General features: G+C 42.1%; 1 protein-coding gene across 2 annotated transcripts in view; it reads right to left on the reverse strand.

Annotated features, from left to right (window-relative positions):
• dock1 (dedicator of cytokinesis 1) overlaps positions 1-21,881 on the reverse strand; it is a 160,912-nt gene that overhangs the window by 37,871 nt on the left and 101,160 nt on the right. For both annotated transcript variants that reach the window (XM_062413855.1, XM_062413856.1), the window contains exons 28-31: positions 18,499-18,600; positions 16,824-16,918; positions 4,017-4,095; positions 3,030-3,130 (exon numbers count right to left, since the gene is read on the reverse strand). In XM_062413855.1, coding sequence (XP_062269839.1) covers positions 3,030-3,130; positions 4,017-4,095; positions 16,824-16,918; positions 18,499-18,600 — 377 coding nt within the window. The remainder of the gene's footprint in view (positions 1-3,029; positions 3,131-4,016; positions 4,096-16,823; positions 16,919-18,498; positions 18,601-21,881) is intronic.

Consider the following 21,881-nt stretch of genomic DNA (forward strand, 5'->3'; position numbering starts at 1 on the left):
AAATCTGAAGAGCAATCAATTGTTTTGCCAATATTGTAGAAAGTCTCATTAATGTCTATTGACAGAGGAGAACAAAGAATCCTTGACAAAGAAGCTGCGTCACCTCTTCGCAGCGAGGCTACTTTACCAGATTTAGCTGTTTGAAGGGAGGAGCGTTGGAAACACAAAGGATTGATCTTGAGGCAGAGTATTGGCAAGATGACGAAATATAAATAGAGAACTGCCTCCACGAATAACTGTAAAGCTGCAAACAAAACAACAGAAACAGAAAAGCAATATGACATCCTCATGTGTAGCTGTCTTTCAACCAAACTTGAACGTGCAACTTGTTTGTGCGTCTTTGTGTTAACAGGATCTGTGTCTTCCACAACATTAAAAGCAGTTAGTCTTTACTCATGCTCGGATGAAGGGAGCAGATGACTGCTCAGGAGGCGTCACGTCCTCGTCTGAGCTGAGACAGATGCAGGGCGCTGTTCTGTCACACTCCTGTACACAGCGGGACAGACAGCTATAACTGTCGGCTGTCTGAGCCCGAAGACGCGTAACTGTCAGCGAACGGGATCCGGAAAGCTTTCAGCGAGGTAAACTAGGAATAACGTGTGCACAGAGGGACAGCAGTGAGCAGGGGTGAGTGGATCCAGGGGCTCTCGGCGCCGTGTGCTGTGTGATGCGACTGGGTCAGGGGGTAAAGAGCAAAACTGAGAGGCGAGCGGAGGTGAAGGATGTGAAGGCAAGAGGTGATGGGAACAGAAGAGAGGAGAAAAAAACACTGACGGGTAGATGCAACAACAGAGAAGAAAGAACACACACGCAAATCAGGCACGCACACACACGCACACACACACACACACACACACACACACACACACAAGTGATTGACAGGTAGTGGCCTGTGAGTACATACGAGATGTGAAAGGAAGTGGGAGACATAAAGAACCCGACAATATGACACTCCCTCTCTTCATCACTCGCACTTTGAGTGGATGTCATGACAGTGACATGGCCGCATGCTCATTTTAAGCAGCTCTGCATGCGAGTATCATTTCCTCTGTGGCTACAGCAATTCAACAGGAACACTTGAGGAAAAATGACAGAGTATTATCTCCGACAAGGAGGTTATAGTCTGTGTCTGCAAAGAGTCCACATAATGGCCAAATTACACCTTGTGAGATGTAAAGAAGGAAACTCTCAGGTCAGACGGTGGTGCAAATTTAAAAGGCAAACATCCAATTAAGTTTGGAGCCAATTTTGAGTTCACGCCTGAAAACGGTTCAATTGTGTGAAGTTTGATTCTGCCTGATTGAATTCAAGGCGACTGTTGGGCCTTGGCGGAGGGATGTGCTGTATTGAAGGCTATTCTAGTTAAACCTTTATTCCTTTTTTGTCCAGAAAAAAAACATTCTGGTCATTTAAGCTGTCGCTGAACTCGGGAACATGGCGATTTGACAGTTTATTCAAAGGATCTGAACAACTTTATTAATAAATAATTTTAAAAAGGAACAAGCTGCATTGCAGTATTAAACCTTCATTGCAAAAAAAGTAGATAAAAGTTGAAGAAAGAAGAAATAATTTTCTCTACTGTATAAGTTTTTCTCATTTGCTTATGTTTCATTACCCATCATGTTGCAGCATCTCAGATCTCACAAATTAACTTGGTGAATGTAATCATTGTTATATGCTGTGTATGTATATATATGGAATATGAATTTTCTTATTTATAAAGACATGTTAGCCTGTTATCACTGATCTGGTGTATTAGTTGTCAGAAGGAAATGAGAATCACACAGACACAAACAACAGAGCAGAACTTCACAAACAGCACCGGGAGACATGTGTGACGCAGGAGAAAAGCAGACGCGAGGCAGTAAAGAGCTGCGTTCAACACAATCTATGATTTCACCCCTCTGTTCTCTGTTCCAGAGCAAAGCCAAAATAATTGGTATTGCAGGCGGTGCTGACAGTTCATGCGCCAGCACGCAAGGAAACGGGGATGTGCAGAGGGAGAGGTAAAAGAGAAGAAGGTGAGAGGTAGGTGGAGGGAGACAGACAGGGAGACGAAGGAGGAGAGCGGGTGGGTGGAGGTAGACAGAGAAGGTGAGAGAGAGAAAAGGACAAACCCTGTATAAAATCTGCTTCTCTTGCTCTGGAAGAAACCTGGCTGCGCTTGAATGACATATTTGGCAGCGTTAACGAACCTGCCTGGAAACAGCGAGTCAGAGATCAGCCCTCTCCTATACTTACGCCAGTTATTGGGCATGTGAATCAAATAGCGATTTCTTTCAAGGAAGGGCAGACAAGTCGAGGGAGGGGGTGGAGCTGGTGGAATGTCTTGTTTACTGTGTAGGGCTGTTTGTGTGTGTGGGGGCCGATAGCAAAGCTCTGACCAGCAAGCGGAATCTCAGAGGATTTATGTTTTGGTGACAAACGTTCCTCCAAACGAAGAGGGAAGCAGAGAAAGCATTTACACATTTGTTTGCATTAGCGGATTCTATGAGAATTACTAATGTGGACACATAGTTCTTTGTAGATACAGCCAGGATGAAGATGAAATGACACGACCTTCTGAACTTAAATCTGAAAAGAGGGAGCAGACGTTGATCAGACATAACAAATCTCTAAATTTGTGGAGTTACTATTTCAGACATCTAAAATATCTGTGTGGTATGTTAACGAAAAATGTTTTGCTTTTTCTGTTATGCGAAAAAAGAAAAGAAAAAAGAAGATGCTTTGCTGAAACTCAAAAACACCGTCATTCCAAGAGGGGATTCCCAACTTTGTCTGATACCTGAGGTTTGAATACTAGATGTGCTCTTTCTTACCCCTGAAGTTACTCTGAGGCTGTTCTGCTTTGTTCAGAGGGGCGGAAATCTAGTGCAGCCTCTACAGGAGCCAAGGAGAGCTGGGTATCCCTGAGACTCCCTGTGATGAATTATATAAAGCCTGCCCATGTTGGGGAGGAAGCTCGGACGGTTGATGTGCAAGGAGGATGTCCTTGGGACTAAAGAGAGAGTGAGAGTGCTCATACTCACTTGTGAAAGATCTTGGACCTTTTGTCGCTTGAGAAGTTCTCCAGCTGCAGTGACTCCTGAGTGAGGAAGGCCACCGCCAGGTGAAAGTAGTTGTTCCACAGCTGAGACAGAGACACAGACAGAGAGTGAGGGGGGGTAGGTAAGAGAAATATTTATGAAGTCAAAAGGTCAGTTGCCACAAAAAAGTGAGAGCCAACTTTCAATCGGACTGCTGCCTTTTTCAGACATGAACTCTTGAAATTGTCAGAAAAATTAGGACTTGACATTTTCCTGAGTTTTCATTTCACATATGAAGAAGCAGCAGGACGTTGACCAAGTCGGACAAAAACAGGAAAATGTGTGGAACGTTCAGGGCGAGGGCTGGTGCATGTCTTAAAGCAGCTGTAAAGCAGTTCTACTGCAGCCACCATCATTCACAGCTGCACAAATAGTGCACGTGTGCTTAGGAAATAAGTCATTTGATAATGCAAAGATATAAAGAATATGTATTCAAGCACACGTTCTATTATGATAATACCCATAATCCCAAATACATGAATTTTAAAGCTACAACGGTAAAAATGGCTGTACGAGACTCAAGATGCTTTAGCTCAACATCACTGAGCTGTAGTTTAAAATAATGAAAACCAAAGAGCTTTTGTCATACATCATGAAGAGGGCTGCAAGTGATGTCATTCTAAAACACTGTTACAACAATCAATCTATTAAGGCTTTTTATTTTGAGTGCAACTTTAACATTCCTCTGTAGGTCAGACATTTAAAAGACAGAAATGAACATCAAATTGCCGGCCATTACAAACTGATGTTCCCTCGCCACAGTTTTTATGTCTGCTGCCTCCAGCTATTTTTTTCTTTTCAAAAGGTCTCTTGTAAATAGAACTTATATATTCCACTGTCGCCTTCACCAAAAGAACATTGTGGTTGTCAGAGTGTGCGAGTTGGTATCAGGGGTGTATTCACAAAAACGTTCATCCATTCTGCGCTTACCTGTAGCTCGAAGTTGGTTTGATCCAGGAACTTCTTGTTCAGCACCGCTGCGTACTGATTAATGGCCCTCAAGAACACTCTGGAAAGATAAGAGAGGAAAACGTGTTTGGATCTACTCTTAATATATATTTCTCCACCTTGGATGCAAAAGTGTTTATGTCTCATTGTTTCAAAATACATTCGTTTAAAGGGCGAGTTCAGAACACTCTGCACCTTCTCCACTGAAACCAATCTCCCTCTTGATGAAGTGGCCCCCTGGTATTCACAGCTGACGCAAATACCACTGAACACAACATTTGAAGTCATAACAAAATGTTATTTGCAGAGGAATGCTAACAAATGAGCCACATTTGACCATAACAGCTCAGATACTATACAGGTATTTGCATATCGTAAAGGCAAAACAATGAAGTATTTTTTTAATATTCATCTACATTTTTAGCACTTAACAGAACCAACCTACTTCATGGGTAGTACTGCTACAACCTTAAATACACACTCAGTATACCAACTCTAAGAAGAAGGCACAAGTTTAGATAATGCATTTCTATATTTTTTAACCTGGAAGGTACTTTTTATCAGCAGTCCCTGTAAGCAAACTGTTATAAACCACAGGATGCAAGAAAGAAGCTACATGCTATGTGTAATGGCAGATCATTTGAGAACTGAAGTGCAGTTTTAAAGCTGTGGACCGAAAAGCAAAAAAGGTTCATGAAGAATGAAGGTTCTCCCCTGTGAAAGAGAAAAGTACGTGCTTCTATCAGAGGTAAAGAACAGGTGCAGTCTCTCTCTCTCTCTTTGGCAGGAGGCAGAGAAAGGCCGGAGGCACTCCCGACAAAAAAGATGCATTAAGTAGATGTTAATGAGAACACTGTCTGATGGGTCAATCCACTTTGATGTTGCAGAATTAAACGTTAATAACTTAAGTGGCATGAAGCTTTTAGAGAGGAATTATGACTGCTACACACAGAGTCAGAGGAGCATCCAGTATTTCACTCCATTACCTGGTGGAAGCAGCCGTAGAACAATGTCTCTGACAATCTGTAAGAATTACCTACTGAGGACAAAAAGTCCTTATCGTGGGTTTTTAATAACCTCCGTTATTTCATGGAAGTCACTGTCAGGTTCTTGTGCTTTTTTTCAGTTTTAGTCGCTGCTTCCACTCCTTACTGATGAGTAAATGCAACTATTGATTGGCCAAGGCATTAGAATGTGTGACTTAAAAAAAACAGCAAGGTGAAACAAGGACGATTCTTATGCCACTTGGGTAGATTGCATAAGATGTAACGCTCAGGTAACCGACACTGGCAGGTGAGCAGACATCTGCTGCACGGGCTCCTCCAGCTGAGCCTCCTGCCGTCACCCTGGCTCGAGCCGAGCCGCTACTATAGAGCTGGGTCTTTGCCGGGAATAGGTAATTCCTTGCGCATCATCTAATGCTCTGGCAGTGAGGGTCCCTATCTCCTGAGCTTTCGTTGGCGCAGAGCAGGACAGGGGGTTTCCCTCAGGTTTCCCATCCTCTCTGACCTTGAAAAAGGTATAACCGTTCACTGTTAGGACTACAACGCAGCGGGATCTGAGGTATTTTAAAGCTATGCAATACTCATGTCCCACATTAATCTCCATTGCTGACTAAATGCTGTCCAGGGCCGATATGCGATACTTACTTCATTAAGAGTAACCTTAATCTTTCGCTGAAAAAAGGTTAAGTGTCGTTGAACATCTTTGGATAAGCCATTAGCTCAGGCTCTCTGTCCTCAGAGTGAGAGAACCCCCCCCCCCCCCCCCCCCCCCCATCTACTAAGCACTCAGGCGACCTATAACCACAGCTCACTCAATTTTCTGCAGCTGTGAACCTGCCAGTTTGGTTGATATGCTTAACACTGCACTTACGTTCAAATTTGTTTCCAGCTACTGCACTTTTTGGGCTAAGAAATACTTCTGCTCAGTATGTGAGGCTCATCATTTCTAAGTTTATATACTTTTTTGATTATCAGGTGACTATTAGGCTCTTCCATCAGACTATTGGCTGATGGAAGAGCAGTTACTCATACTAGGTGTTATTACAGAAAAAGGTTTGCATGCTTTAAACCTGTACATGCATAAACGCCCCTATAACACACTGGAGAGAAAAACTGAAAAACCATCATGTCTCCTTTAACTTTAATGTATCTCATTTACTCTGCCTGCAAGAGCCCATATCCACTCCGGGATTCATAAAGCGGTTGTCCAGGTAACCGAGTAATACCAGTGTGTAATGGAGGGACATCACTGGAACAGCTTCCTGCCTCTCTTGCAGCTCCTTTGGCAACACGCAAATCTCATTAAGGACATACGTATGCGTCTTTATGAAGACGGATACCGATTTGTGCCGACTCTGTTCCCTAATGTACTGTCGGAGAGAACTGAGTTAAGGTCTCAGTGTGCGGGTTTAAATGAGAGCGGCCAGTGAGGCTGCGTATTGCCACCGGCTCAATATCCCTGGGTTCACCCTCGTGCCTCCAAGCATTGAGGAGCACCTACACCAGAGCAGAGCGGGTGGGGTGTCGATGGGAACCATTTTTGGGCCAGTTCTTTAAAATATGATAAAGACTGAATTATAAGTGACTAGAATCTCAAATCTTTGTTATAAAAGATATGAATTCTATGCCGGCTTTCTGACAGTGATCTCATCCCAATTAAACCATCTGATTTATGGGGTGTTAATAGGGATTCTGACCACAGCTCCATACCAAATATACATTCTTCATGTCATTCTATTGCCAAAACAATAATTATGATCACAATATTTCTCAACTAATAAGGGGCAATTTATTAATTTCACAAGCTCCATACAGTGAATATACGAAATCTCTTGGATCAGAAAGTATGAGCCTAGAAAAACATTGAATTAATTGATTAGAAAATCTATCTAATTTACACTAGAAACTGCGTCTTATTAAAAAAAAAAATCACATGAAATAATATTGCTGACAAGATAATAGATTGGATCTCAAATCTCCTTGACAACGTTTGCGTTCTTCAAAATACCAATAAATAGATAAATAAACCACAATTCGTGTCAAATATCAGCGAAACCAAAAGTCAAGTGAAAATAAGCACAAACACTCTGTGCTTCAAACATTTTGTGGAGCAGGGAAAAGATATTGATTCTTGCAGCAGGAAACACAACCACATTAGGTGCATTAGGACACAAGGACCTAAACCAATTCTGTCCTTAAAAACTGAAATTTCAAGTAAAAAGTCAATAGATATAGAAGAGGTTGAGCCTTATATTAATGTTGCATGTAATAGATGGGATTTGATCGGTTCACCTTATAATTCAAAACGGTAACATGGAGTTCCTGCTACTGGGTCACACAGTGAGGAGAGGAGTGGGATCAATACTCCTCACAGCTTCTGGCTAAATACGATTAAACAGGTCAAATGCTTCTTCTCCAATCAGCAGACGATCCTGGCAGATGAAATCTCCTGTGCTCTGGCCGCGCACTAGTGTGACATGTTTTGCATAAATGTGTTTCCCCGTGTGTCTATTTCTCATGGTTCGCGTCGGACGGTGATCCAAACTCAAGTAAATGAAAGCCTATTTGAAGCCGGCAGTCTGCCTGAGTGCAGACGTATAATGGGATTTAACGAACAGACAGGACGGATCCTCTGTGAGCACATCCTGCCATTAATTAAAGTGAAAAAGCGTAATGAGGCAGATGAAAATAGAATATCCTCTCCCTCACAGTGGGCTCTGACTAAGACGCCCCAAAGAGGCCATTTGAAACTAGATTAAAAGCATCCAGAGCGGGTTTCTTGAAAACTGTAAAATAGTTTTCTTAACGTGGTCTTAAAAAGTAGATTATAGGAAGTGTGGTCTTCAAATAAATGTGATATACCAACATACGCTCCCAGTCTCTATTTGAGTTAGGACTTAAAAAGACCCATTTACTGTATATTATGTAGTTAATCAATATATTGACATTTTCCGGGAGTATTCTGCACAGAAACAGCAATGAGTGTGAATCAAGGGAACTTATGGTCAACATTAACTGCGTATTATACAGTCTGCGGTTTCACTTCTCTTTTAATCTTGCATTAATGACGGCACAAAATGCCAGAGGGGGGAGAAACTTGGCTGTATCGCAAAGTCTGTGATGGCCGGTCATTACACCGCAGACGGGAAAGATGTTCGGATGTAAAAAGGGACGAAGATGACAAACAGTTCTTTACAACCCCATTACAACCAGAGAAAAAACTTTAATCAGCAACTATAAATGTGATCAAGGACATATCCGATAGAGTCAGTGTTTGTTTTACAGCTTCACCCAAGAAATCAAGCATTTCTGTGAATGTAATTCATAAGAACAACCTGCCCGGTGCTTAACATCATCTCCAGAAATCACCCAGCTTCCCAATGTCCAGCTTAAGGAGATGGAAAAACGTACAATTGCGATGCATTAACTTTTTAATAAGTCAACAGTAGGATCAGCATAGCACCTCCTGCGCCATTCATGTGGCATCATTATGATAAATATGCTCCACAAAACTGTCAGTGGAAGAAAAATTGCCCCATTACCGTAGATTGACGGGCGTGCGGCACATTTACATCTCAGCAGAGAAAACAAGAGGAGTTGATTTTAACACCCTTGTTGCTTCGGAAAAAAAATAATCAACTAATTTCCTGCTGCCATGGTGCACACACTCGAGCTGCGTCAGGTTATCCGCACCGAAGACGACTATAGCGTCTATGCTAATAAGACGTTATCAGCAGATCATACTTGCTAATTGAGTGCAGAGAGCATACTCGATAACGGTCGCAATCTATTTTCATGCTACTGCTGAATGTGCCTGTGCTCAGAGATAAGGTGAGGTCAAAAAATCATCGCAATCAGAGCTATTTATTAAATAAGATTACCGGATCTAATAATAGATCCATTTGTTTGTCGACAAACTTTTAACCCAAATGCATCTTACATAGAGTAAATCTATATAACGGTAATCATGGCTTTCGAAGGCTTTAAGAATATGAGGTACAACACAGGGAAGCTCTAATGACTCACAAATATAACTGGAGTGAGTCAAAGAACTGCTCTCGTCTGGTTATGTTCTCCATTCACAAAGAACAGAAAAGAACTCTTCACTTTAGCACTCAAACCAAAAGAGGTCTCACAAAAAGCTGTAATGATGGGACCAAAATAGATTCAGAATTAAAAGGAAAAACAAATCTTTTATCCTAAAGCTGAAATCCACTATGTCCTTTAGTTAATAAATAGGGAGTGTTGAATGGGGGAGTGAGCTGAAACACGGCATTAACTTGTTGGAGTTTATCAGGTTGTTGTAACGGTCAAGTTATATTTCACCAAGTAATATTTTAAGCTGGGAAATCAAACAACAACTTGGCTAGACCATGGCCTCAACCATTGGTTTGTGAATTGTTTGGAAGTCTCTAGTTTGGCATATTTTGAGGATAGAAGTAGCCATATTTGGAGGAGGGGGGTGGAGCCTGGCTTGGAACTCCCATTAGCATCCTGCAGCTGTTGGACAATACTTGCTGTCGATGAGATGTTATCCATGCACCAATGCATACCATGCTTTATTTCTATTTGACTTTAAATGGGATCATAATTTACTAAATGAGCATTAAGCTATTTGAAGAAAACTTAAAACTAATGAACTCTGTATGAAAATATTTCCTGATGTTATAAATCAAGTGAGAGGGAGGGTCCTTTTCTCAAGATTCATTTGTCTGTTAGACTGAATCAATTGACAGTGGAAAAGATCGGACTGCTGCCAGAACCCAGCGGCCAATGATCCCTCGTCTGTCATGAGAATACAGTGAGAAAAAGAGAGCTGCAGTCCCTTTCACTTGGCAGCACTAGGCAGCGTGAAGCCATTGTCAGAGCTGAAGCCATTGTCAGAGCTGAAACCAGCTCGCCTTCACCGGCCTATAAACACGGAGAGATCTGAGGTTTAACAATGACAGCAAAGGCTGCTTTTCCTCCAAGCCAAACGTTTCTGAAGAGGTGAACAGATTACTAATGAGGCAGCGCGGGGCAGATTTAGACACGACTCCAAATACTAGCAAGCAGGGGGTAAAAAACCTCCACACTCGAGTCAAGAGGGCTGTGGAAGCTCTGTTTGAGTTATGAGGTGTAGTCAAGGTTATCAAATGAATTGTGAAGTAATTCAAAATACGATTACAGTTGATAACTTAACCTTTTAATGTTTTTTTCCCCCTTTAAAATCTTTCTGAAGAAGCTGTGATGATACAGTGAGACTGTTGACGTGGCTTCATACTCGTGATAGCACTTTAACATCAGTGTATTAGAGATGAATATACAGGGCCTGGGCAAATTAGCAGACTGGCAATCTCAGCGTGGTTAGCCTTTCAGTCACTGTTCATTCCAGTGTGCATCAATTCTGGTTTGAGTGCCAAATTAAATACACATCTGATATGTAAATGCGAAATGGGGCCATTTGTTTGACACGCAGCTGATCTGAAGACGGAGGTAATTTGGTTATCAAAGTGAAAGGAGAAATCATTCAGTGTACTGCAAACATGTTGGTTCTGTGCAGAGAGGAGAGACAGAAATCAGCCGCAGAACATTCACTGGGTCTCCAGTGAAGCGTCTGCCTCAGTGTAATAAGTGGATCCTTATTTCATGGTAGACATACAGGGAAAATGACAAGAAAGTAAAAAGTCTGAATGATCTCCAAAACAGAGGTGGAACATTCTGAACAAAGTTGTGGTATTTAATTTCCATTTTTATGTACTTTTATAACACACTGAGAAGTAGTGCTAATCAAACACACCAGCAATATTATTCAAATTTAATACACTGGGGGAATTCTGTAAAAATAACACTTTGATATGAATAAAACTTCCAATAATAACATTTCAGTAAATAAAGACTGCGGAGCTTTCACAACCATTAAGTTGCCTACAGACATGCATTTAGGTCTGGATGTTTTCCAGAGGGGCTGTATGTGAGAACGCAAATGTCAGCGTCAATTGCTACGGACATCATCCGCAAATTTCCCGATGAGTGTCTCTGGAAACTATCTGGAAAATGTCTGTGTTAGCCCACGTGAGAGTTTCCAGAAAAATCCCAGCAAGCATTGAAGCATTAACGTTGATAACGTTACTAATAAGCAAAACTGGAAGAATATACCGATGAAAATGTCCACTTGGAAATATAATAAGATTCACGATTTTTTTCATAATGAGGGTCATCACCAGTGACAACGTGTTGAAAACAAAAACACGTGATGAACCCCTCCAGACATGTTCCTGTTTTTGTGACTGCTCAGTTCCAGACAATCTTCTGTTACATTCCTTCCTCTATGTGAAAAGCATATGAGGAATGTCTGAAAATATCTTTAAAGCATATATACATGGTGGTTTTACTTCCTTTACTGTAGTAAATTATCTAAGTTCTACAATGTGGAAAGACATTTCACTTGTACAGTCAGCTGCCCTACTGCATTTGATAATGACTGTGATAAAGAACCATGTTGACAGATATCACATTGGATGTTGTCGCTCTTCTGGGGGCCACCATTTAAAGGTCAACGTACACACGCTGTGATCACAAACTGCACTCCATGCGCAAAAAAACAATAATACTCGTCTGGGCAAAGGCTTATCATGACACACACACACACATAAACACACACACAGTGACAGACATTAGCACAAACTCAAAGTGGCACACGCAGAGTCGTTGACAAAAGTGGTGGCAGGCATTTACATTGGAGACGGAGGATTAACTCATAACTTCTGCCCAACGCTGGCATGCTGACAAACAGACACACACTCGCGCCCGATGATACAGTGCAGTGCGCGGCGCTATGTCACCAGCCATGTTTAATGACTCTCCTATGGTTCATCTGTGGGGGCCGCGTCTCTTAATCTCGCACTTGCAGTATTGCCGATCAGGGCTCCAACTTCCAGACACAATCCGCACAACGAGACAGGGAGCAGACAAAGTGTCACCGGAGCAACATAGTCAGGAAGTCATGTAAAGGTCAAACTTGTCTTTTTCAGCTCATAATGCCAGAGGCCTGCGACTTAAGAGGCACTGACAGTGTGAACGGATTCTTTGGGACAAACCTCTGTATTAAGACTACTATTTAGCTACAAAGCACATATCCTGATTCTGGTTTAATAACTGAAGGCTCATAATAGCTTACACCGGTACATAAAACATTCTGAATGTCCCTGTTTGAAATGGTCTTCTTGCTCGTTGCAGTTTTCTTTCTGAAACCGTAAAGTCCACAGAACCCTGAAGCTGAACCACCACTGCTGCACAAACAGCAGTTAACTGTTTATTCAAAGGTCAGTGAATCTCGACCAGAACACCGAAATGAAGAACCAGTTTCTGTTGCTCCAGAGCACAGAGGACAAGATCATTTGTCCTGAATTTGCCAAAAATAGAGTTGTTAAGTTTCAAACCAGCATTCTTAGGACAGGACTCTCCTTAAGCGAGGTTCATCAAATTAGATAGCTGTAAGCCTAAAGGCACTGTTATTTTTAACTTGGGTGGTGGTGTGTTATATGTTGACGAACTATATAACGACTTGCTTGCCCGTTTCTTCTCCCTCTCTCTCAAAGTCCTTCCTCCTTCCAGACCTCTCCTCCAGGTCCTGGATTAGTCATGGAGAGAACAGCAAACCAGCTCCACAAACCGTCTCCTAATGAGCCTGTGAGGGACTGATGACATGGTCACTGTGTTAAAGAACTACTTCTTCAGCTTGTCTGGGCTTTCATCTTTTCATCTACCAAGAAGGGAACCCCCCCCCCACCATTAGTCATCTACTACACACAACAGCTCCGCGAGGAACTTTGGTTGTTATTTGAGGAAATGATTGTAAGAAGACCATCGGATGATCTAATTAATTAGAAGTTTGATCAGAGAGCCAGCCATGCATGAACAACAACAACAACAAATAGGAGTATGTTATGAACTGTAGCATGTTAATGAAACTACAATGGCCCTTATCCCTGCTGTGGTCCAACAGTCCCTTTTAATTCAACCAAGCTGCACCACAATGCACACATTCATCGATATCCTTCCACTTAATGGTTACATTACACGGTTCTGTAATATCAAATAACCAAAATAAAGTTATCTTGAACAAAATTATATAAAGGAATAGATGGATCCAAGCATTACTCTTCAGGGAATCTGTCCAAATGTCAAAAGAGGCCTTCGCAACGTTGAACAAGGTGATGAGAAGAAGTTCCTGGATCAGCTCTGTTAAATCAAAACATTTTGTTGTTTCACATTCTGACTGAAAGAATAAGAAAATTGCCGGTGAACACTGTTCATGTTTATGATGATCACTGCACTAGATGCAACACACGCAGTGATTCAGCACCTCTCGGGCTGTAAGTTTGAAGAGTGCAGAGCTGTAAGTTTGAAAAGTTTACTCTGCAAATCTGCGAGGGAGCCCATTAAGCTGACTGTACAAAGCAGCCAGCAGCTGTTGTCTTGTGAAAGATTGTGATGTAAGGTTTTTCATCCCTTGAGAGAGAAAAAAAAATGGAGACTATTGCATTTAAGCAAATCTCAAGTTGAGTTAATTCAGTAAACGCTCTATAAAAGAAATCAAGGTTTCGCTCCGGGGCACTTGAATCTTTAAAAAGGCAATAATTAAAATCCAATCGGCGGCCACATCTGCAATTCCAACATAAAAATAAAAAAAAGAAGGTTAAACTGTTGATTCAAAAGTGCAAAAAAATTCAATTTACAGAAATCAGAAAAAATGTGGCTAGAATGCTCAAAACATGAAAACTTATTTTCGTCTTTTAGATAATAGCAACTAAAGAGTGGTACCAGGATCCTCACTGCATGATGTGCATACGCCTGGACATGTCTGGATGAAGACAACCTTGAGCAACTTATCCTGCTATGTTCACCAAACAAGATATAGACATCTGTGTCAGAGGGTGTGTAATCAAGCTGTCCACCAACCGTAACCTTAGCAAGCAAACTTCCCCTTCATCTCCGTGAACGAGTGTCACTCTGTCTCCCCTGCCAATTAGTTGTCACTATTAGGCCCCCGTTTGGCATGGGGGGGAAATGGCGGTCGGCAGCTAACCAGGCTGATGCCGCTGTCCACCAGGCAATTAGAGCTCATGAATCAGTTTACAACCTGCAGGAAGTGGGAGGCAACGGCTGGAGAAGAAGGAGTGGGAGGAAACGATGGCTGCCGCCGCTGCTGCCCGTCTCATTAGTGGGGCTGTCGTAATGAGCCGACATGAAAGAAGTGTCCGCCGGTGACATGGATGGTGATATGTGCGTGTGGGGATTTCCCAGAGTCAGGACACTGTGTATGAATGACTCAAATATCCTTTATTGGACTTTCAAACATATTTTAACAATGCGTCATTACTTATATGTTTGGTAAGTATATTTTTACGTAATAGAAATAGAAAAGAACTACTTAAAGGATAGCCACGAAGCTCGGTCGAAGGATGTGACATGAGCCAAAAAAAGAGCCCATTAAATTTTGTCTATTATCCAGACGAAAGGATTTTTCTTTTCGTAAGAACATTTCAACAATTTCCCAGGTTATAATAATGGACCTCGAAAAGAAAAACAAGGAAAAGAAGTGTCTGAGTTTGTGCAATTTGGTTTGGCTTGATTGAATTTGAGAGGACTTGGGTCTGGGCAGTGGTACCCGCTCTAGTTTGTATGGACTGGCTTCACTGCTCTCTCCCAATAACCCATCTTCAAAAACAACCAAGCCTTTAGTGCACTCAGATTCAGGTTTTGTGAGTAGTTGGGTGAGACCAAAACTAGGCTAAAAGTAGAGCTGTGTTAGACTTGTGTTAAATGATGATGGTATCTATTGAATGTGCAAATTGGCAAAATCCAATCACAGTCACAAAAACATGTACATTTTCATTTTGTTCATCTCCCCACCCCCCACATTAAACTGAATTTAACAAACCTTAAGACATATAGATAAATTGTGAGGTGAATTGGTGGTCCCACTTAAATGCTGCCACCTCAGAAATGTGACACTTTTAAGTGTGCAAAGGCGGCCGTGAATTCAATCAGTCTCCTGCGCGGTGGCAGCTTAAGAGTATGATGCATGCTCCTACCTGCCTATGCTCTTAGATTGTTAATGCAACACATTTATAGCTCTCTCTTGAGATGAATGAATGTGTCACCTTGGGTTCCCAGTGTGGGGAGCGGAAAACAACCGATCAGACACACGGATTTGACGGATGCTCACAAATGGAGGAGTTTTACTAATTTGTCGCGAATCCGACACCTGCGGTATTCAAACGGACTCAAGCACGAACCGTCTGTGAGGAGTCAGACTTTGACAGCCTTATTTTTCACGGAGTAGAACAATGTTTTTAACTCCAACAAGTGTCTGAATGCAGAGCGGAATGCAGAATCAATCTCATGGTTGTCACAAACAAGTGCAAGCAGACAAAAGGTTCAACTGGGGAATGGCTCTGCTGAGGAACAGGGGACAGCCAGTCTATGAGTCCAAAAGCAAAACATTTCATATGCTACAAAACAGGATCTGCGAATGAATTGCTGCTAGCAATCAAATGGGCCACAGAAGGAAATGGATCCAAAATTGAACAGCATTGTAATCTCTACTCAAATATCCTGGCTGGCGATGATGCTGGAATGGTTCAGGGAAGAATGGGCAGCGAGTCAGAGTGATCAGAGTCTACTAAGGGCTGCATCTATGAGATGTACACATGCTTGAAATGGCCACTTTGAATCTGCGCTTGAACACACACAGCTCCAGGTACTTGGCTGTTAAATGTTGAAAGCCTTGTTATTTCGATTTGGCTTTTCTTTATTGATTTCCTTTTTCATTAAAGTTGATTTTACACATCAAAGTCTGTTAACAAGTCTCGGGAAGCCGTGCTGCCATTGAAAGAAGTTGTATAAAAGCTTTTGTGGGATGGGGAGCCGCCCAGAATTTTATAAATCACCTCAACTGATTTCACCAGGAGTTTGGAGTTGGAAAGAAGGGAAGCATGGAGACATTAGCCGGCCACTAGCATAACATACCTCATCCCTAACCAAACTGCTGTTGGCCAAGTTGCATTGTGGGTAGTGTAGGCACTAGATTCTGACAATGATATATCTATTGGTTCCTTTTTTCCTTTCCATGAGTGGGACATTGTTATATGAGTGCAATAATGAATCCACAGTGACCGTTGGTCTTTGGCCACAGTGAAAAACACATCCATGATTAAAAGTGCATGGACACTGGTGAGGAAGAGACAGTTTTCCTTCTTTGTTGTCAGGAAGTGATTTCAGGGTTTTCATCTGACAGCTGCCTTGCTGTTGTATAACAACAGAACTAGAAGAAAATAACGTAAGAGCCTTTAGGTAAGTTTGTGGTTCTAACTTCGTCTGAGGCACAAAAGCAGAGCTCTTGACTTACCTCATAAACCGCAAAGCACATTCATCTTTTTTTTGTATTTTCGACAAGACATAAAAGGAATCGGGCAAGGTTCACATGAATAAAACAGAAGGCCACTGCAGCACAACCAGCGACAAAGTAAAGAGACGCAGAGAGGCAAAGTTTTAGAGCTTAAGAAGCAGCATATAATTTAGCATCTATAATTCATGTGATTGTTTGCATCTGCACTGACTGCTCATCTGATTGGTACACCGCTGAGGCCTTGTGCCGATATTTGCATGGAGAGAAAAACATTAGAAAATAACCTTACCCATTGCTGACTGCTGTTCCCTAGCAACAACAGTGTGGGGAGTTTAAAGCAGCGTGATTTGTGTGTGTGTGCGCGTTTGTGTCCAGCAGGGTTGTACTTACTTATTTTGCATCATGTTCATTATGACCCAGTCGGAGGGGTAGACATTTTTCCCGATGAGATCTTTAAACATGATAAATGTTTCCATTAGGAAGTCCTGCAAGAGAGAGAAAGTTTTTCAAAATGAAATCGGTTATTATTCCTGACTCAAAGATGAGTGAAATCAGAAAAGACCTGTTTGAGTTTGTGGCTTTCAGGCAGACACGGCTTTTAGATTAGTTTTTTACGGTCAAGGTGGGTCGTGCATTTCCCATCCTGTGCGTGGCACTTGAGACCAATAATCCAGTTTGTTTTAAAATCTCATATACATGAGTAGCAAAGGTTCTCACAACTTCTTCAACATCAAATTCAAGGACTTTTCAAGGACTTTTCAGGCTGGGTTCGCTCACATTAAAAAGGACCCAGCACAGCAGAGTTTGAGAGACAGATCAAGTTTAATAATTGTTACAACACTAAGAGAGTTTATGAATTTGAGGGCTGAGAGAAGCTCAATTTCTATTCCTGCACTAAATATAAGACTTCAAACACTGAGTCTATCTCTGAAAACGTTCAGAGCCTTATTTTGTCGAATTCTCAACATTTTAATGATTTCAATGAGCCGAGGGAGCCCTCAAATAAGATTACAACCGTCTTACTTCTAACGGGAACACTATTTCATGTGATAGTTAGATAACATTAACAGGGCACATAATTATCAGGTGTTAAGCGTAACGTGACAACTTGATAACTAGGTTCGGTTATTCCACTAATAGATGCTCAGCTCCCTTCTCTGCAGCAGCACAGCTCCAAATTCTCTCACTGGAACTTTTTTCTCTGGGGACACAAAGGTACATTCTTACATCTTTTATCGATGCAGTTTTGTTTAACCCCTTGAAGTTACTTCTTTCCACACTAGCCTTCTATTGTGCCTGTGCCAGCTAAATACCTGAAACATAAATATTCATGTACATCTATTTTTGACTGATGTGGCCCAGACCCGCTTGACAGACAATAAATTTGTGCAAAGATCCGGCTTCATCACAGTGATCGTTTATCTCACTATGGGATCTAGACAGGCAGCCGCAAACAAGCTCCATGTTCAATCATGAAGCTGCAATCCGTGTTTATTTCTATTAACTGTCACCTGGAAAGAAATCATATTAATTCCTCCACGGACACTTGTTCAATTCATACTAAACAGAATAACGGCAGAAAGAACCTTAACCAATACAACAAAAGAAATCCACTATTTGGATTTCATACGGCTTTACCTGTTATGGGAATTAGATTTTGTCCATCCAATAAAGCTTAAAAGCAAACAGAGTTGGGGTGAATGCAAACAGAGGGAAATCCCCACTTGTCAGAGTAGAGTTATATAATGCTAATCTGGCAGCAGATGCTAGAGAAATGCTGCTTGGAGGGAAGAATTATACAAAGCTGAAATCCATAACATCAATGAGATTTTCCCTCCACCACAGCCTCCCTCGGGACTTACTACCATCAAGAGCACGCGGAACAAATAGCAGCTGGATAGGACGGACTAACAGAAATTTCATTTCATGCTTTTTTTGTGAAGGAAAACCCATTTTGTCACGGATCTAATCCAACTTCTGATTGAGTTTATATCAGTATTTAAGAGTTGATGACGTGACAAAGTCCCACGTGGCAGCCATCGACACAGTGACGAGGTGTACTCACCACTACATCACTCCTTATCTTGCCAAAGGTGTTGATCAGATGAGTGTAATGATAGTCGTCCATCTGCCTCAACGTGGCCGTCATGCTGGCCACAAAGCTCCCCTGGAGAAGAGAAAGAGGAACATTCAATATCAAGTTCAAATTGAAGGCTGAGGACAGACTGACTCGGCATCTGTGATTTTGATGGATAGCGACCGGCCGAGTTGATTGGATGGGAGTACTTAAAGCAGGCACGGCCTCCCAGGTTGGAAAAGGTAAGCGCCCTCAGTCAGTGACTGATCTCATTAACCTACCGCCCTCCACTCCTCAGCTCTTTGTCTCTACTGATTACAATTCCTGTTGGGTCCCGAAAGTGCCGGCTACACTAGTACGCAGTGCGCTTTTTCTGCCTCTGGTTAGCACTCTGTGCATGTGCTGCGGACAGCTGGGGAGGGAGGCCAATTTGTGGTAGTTTGGGTGGAAAGACTCTGCGGCTGATGCTGGTGGTGTCATGGAGGTGGTGTGTGTGAGCCAGGACATGCTGACAAAAGAACTGTTCTCTCAGGTCGTCAGATCACTGATGAGCAGCTCACACCGCATGACTTGGTGATTTTGAGGTCATACTTTTTGACTGACTGCCGATTTGTCTCCGACCTGTGGTTTTTGTCAGCATCTTTCCACACATGCTGGCAACTAGAAACTCAGGCAGAAAACCGAGTGTTGTTTGAATGAGGCTCGGCTGAAAGATACTTCAGACGAGTCTTCTTGGACCATTACTGTCACAGAGTAGAGCTCTCACCGTTTCATGTTGACATAATGGAAACTCACAGGAATGGATTGAGGGAAAAAATGTATCATTTATAGATCCTGAGGGAAATGTGGCCATCTAGCAGCTTATATGACAGTTACAAAGAAAAGGAGCTACACATATGTAAATAAAATATATATATATACTCAAATGAAGACGAAAGAGGAAAAAACAGCAAAGATATTAAAACATAAACCAAAACGAGAACTTGAATTTGCACAAACACTTTTGAGGAATAAGGGCATGGAATATATTTACTGGACTTTTGATGCTGCCCCAACACTGTTTTCCCTCAACGAGCTGATCAGAGGAAATGCAGCAGAGATAAGAGAAGGTAATTAACTGCTTTGTCAAAGAATGCATGACAGCACATGCAGATTAATAAGACTAGCGTGTGATAAGCATTCAGATGCATTAGCGTTAAAAGGCGACTATCTCCACATCAAAAAAACTACTGAGGTAAGCTTCATATTGCCTGATTCAGTCTGACCTTTTCTACAGCTCACAACATAGATCTTTAACTAGAGGAGCTAATACAAGCAAAGGCCCATGAGAGGATTGTCAAGGGAAGAAAAAAAAGGAAGATTTTGCATTTTAATTATATTGTTACCATTTTTATTTAAATATTTGACAGAAAGCATCTGCGCTAAACAAAAACAGCTGCACCAAAGAGTGGACATGTTTTTAGCTGCAGTGAGATGTGGTTACAATAAGGCTCACCCCATTTTTAACAAAACGGATCATTCGTAACTAATCACGGGAGCAAACCCCAGGTTGGGACTTTAATCTTCGACTACCTTGGTGAAGTGAGGACTCTGGTCGCGCGGCTGCATCCGAGGAATATAACTCCCCTGCTTTATGTTGGTTAATCCTCACAAGGCTTTCGCTGGAGAGCCTCTCCTTGAGCTTTAATTAGGCCTGACCCACCAAAAACACGGCAGAGCAGAAACGATGCTGAGCTCACACACGCACATGACCTGACACCTCTCTCTTATCCCTCTCAAATTCTGAATGTTTCAATGACGAGCTGATGGTCATTGCTTTATTGTTTTCAGGCATTATTGCTTTTATTATATATATGGCAATGATGTATACCACATCAATGATAATCATGCAAAAGTGACAAGAACAATCACTATTGCAAACATGTTGTATAAAGACAACACAAAAAATGCTTAATGTTGGAGCAACAAGTAAGTATATGCTTGAATACTACTGGATCAACGGGTGATATTATTACCGCTTCCCGGCACGGAGGCTGCGCTTTGGCGTCGCCTCCACGTCCTCTGTTCCTCTTTCAAAATGAATGCGCTGTTGATGTCTTCTAAAACAGACTCAATGGCAGCATCTACACACCTCAGCTCTCCAGCGGCAGGCATATTTGTTAAAAACGAATTCAACGCAAGCGCACTTTGATGACATGGTTGATAACGTTACTGTTGATCATCTGTCCATCATCATATAAAGCCCGCCTTGACAATCTGATTGGTCCGGTCACTTTCGACCGGGCATAATTTCTCCCCAACGGAGCGATTCCAGGTCTGAAGGAAAACTACCACTCAGAAAAAGTCTGTAATAGTGATCTCTTAAAAAAAAATAACAAAAATAACCATCAATTACCATAAAACTATTTCATTAAACTGCAGTGTTAAGATGATAACTGGATTTAAACAAGTACATTTGGTTTTAGTCTTGGTTGGAGGATTTAACGCATAGTTCTGTAGAGAAGGCAACAAGTTGTAGGCTGTTGAGCACATCCAAGATCCCGTGGACTAACTAGCACGCAGAGCAGGCAACTGCTGCAGCAACTGCATCCTTCAATTTATGAATTCAAGGAGGACCGGAATTCAAGGCAGGGGGCACCTGTTGCAGCTTCTCTCCTCACCACAAAGACATGAGAGTGTGGATCAGCTGCTGGGGATCCAACACTCTTTCAATCTTTCCATAACTTAAGCTGTGAGTGGATTCAGAAGAAGAAAAGCTAACTTTAAACACTGTGAGCCTCAGTGTGGGACCTGCTAAGGTTCTAGAACTGAATACACTAGCATCAGCCCCTGAAAGCTTGTCCCCCATCATTCCATCAAAACCGCCAACAGCAGCACAGGCATTCATGTGCCCATGTTGCTATTAATTGCTGTAACGTGTTGACAATGAATGAGTCTCGAGGTTCCAAATAAGTGTGATTACTGCTGGAGGCAGTAGGATCAGCTGGCAAATCCAGATGGCAGAATTAAATACTGGCGAGGGATCTATCGGCCATATAGCTGTCTGGATGTCGTTCCGGAGAAACAGAAAAAGGGATTCAGACCTTTCACTGTGCAAAAGCTCAGATCCAAGTGTGGTACAAACACACACCACAGCTGTTATCAAGACAAAATGCATTAAGGAGAAGTGTGGGACATGACTGCCAACAGAAACGTTCTGCTCCTCTGAGGGCTCCAGCTCCAATGTATTGGATGTAGCGTGATAGCCCTCCTTGTCACAACAGCTGACTCTGCAGGTCTAGCAGCAGTGACCAGCAAAGCAGAAGAACTCAGGGACCACTCTCATTCCACATCTCTCCACTTGTATTACAGAGAAGAAGTCGTAAACATTA

The sequence above is a fragment of the Platichthys flesus genome, chromosome 20 (genome assembly GCF_949316205.1).
Source record: "Platichthys flesus chromosome 20, fPlaFle2.1, whole genome shotgun sequence".
In the NCBI taxonomy this organism is placed as follows: Eukaryota; Metazoa; Chordata; class Actinopteri; order Pleuronectiformes; family Pleuronectidae; genus Platichthys; species Platichthys flesus.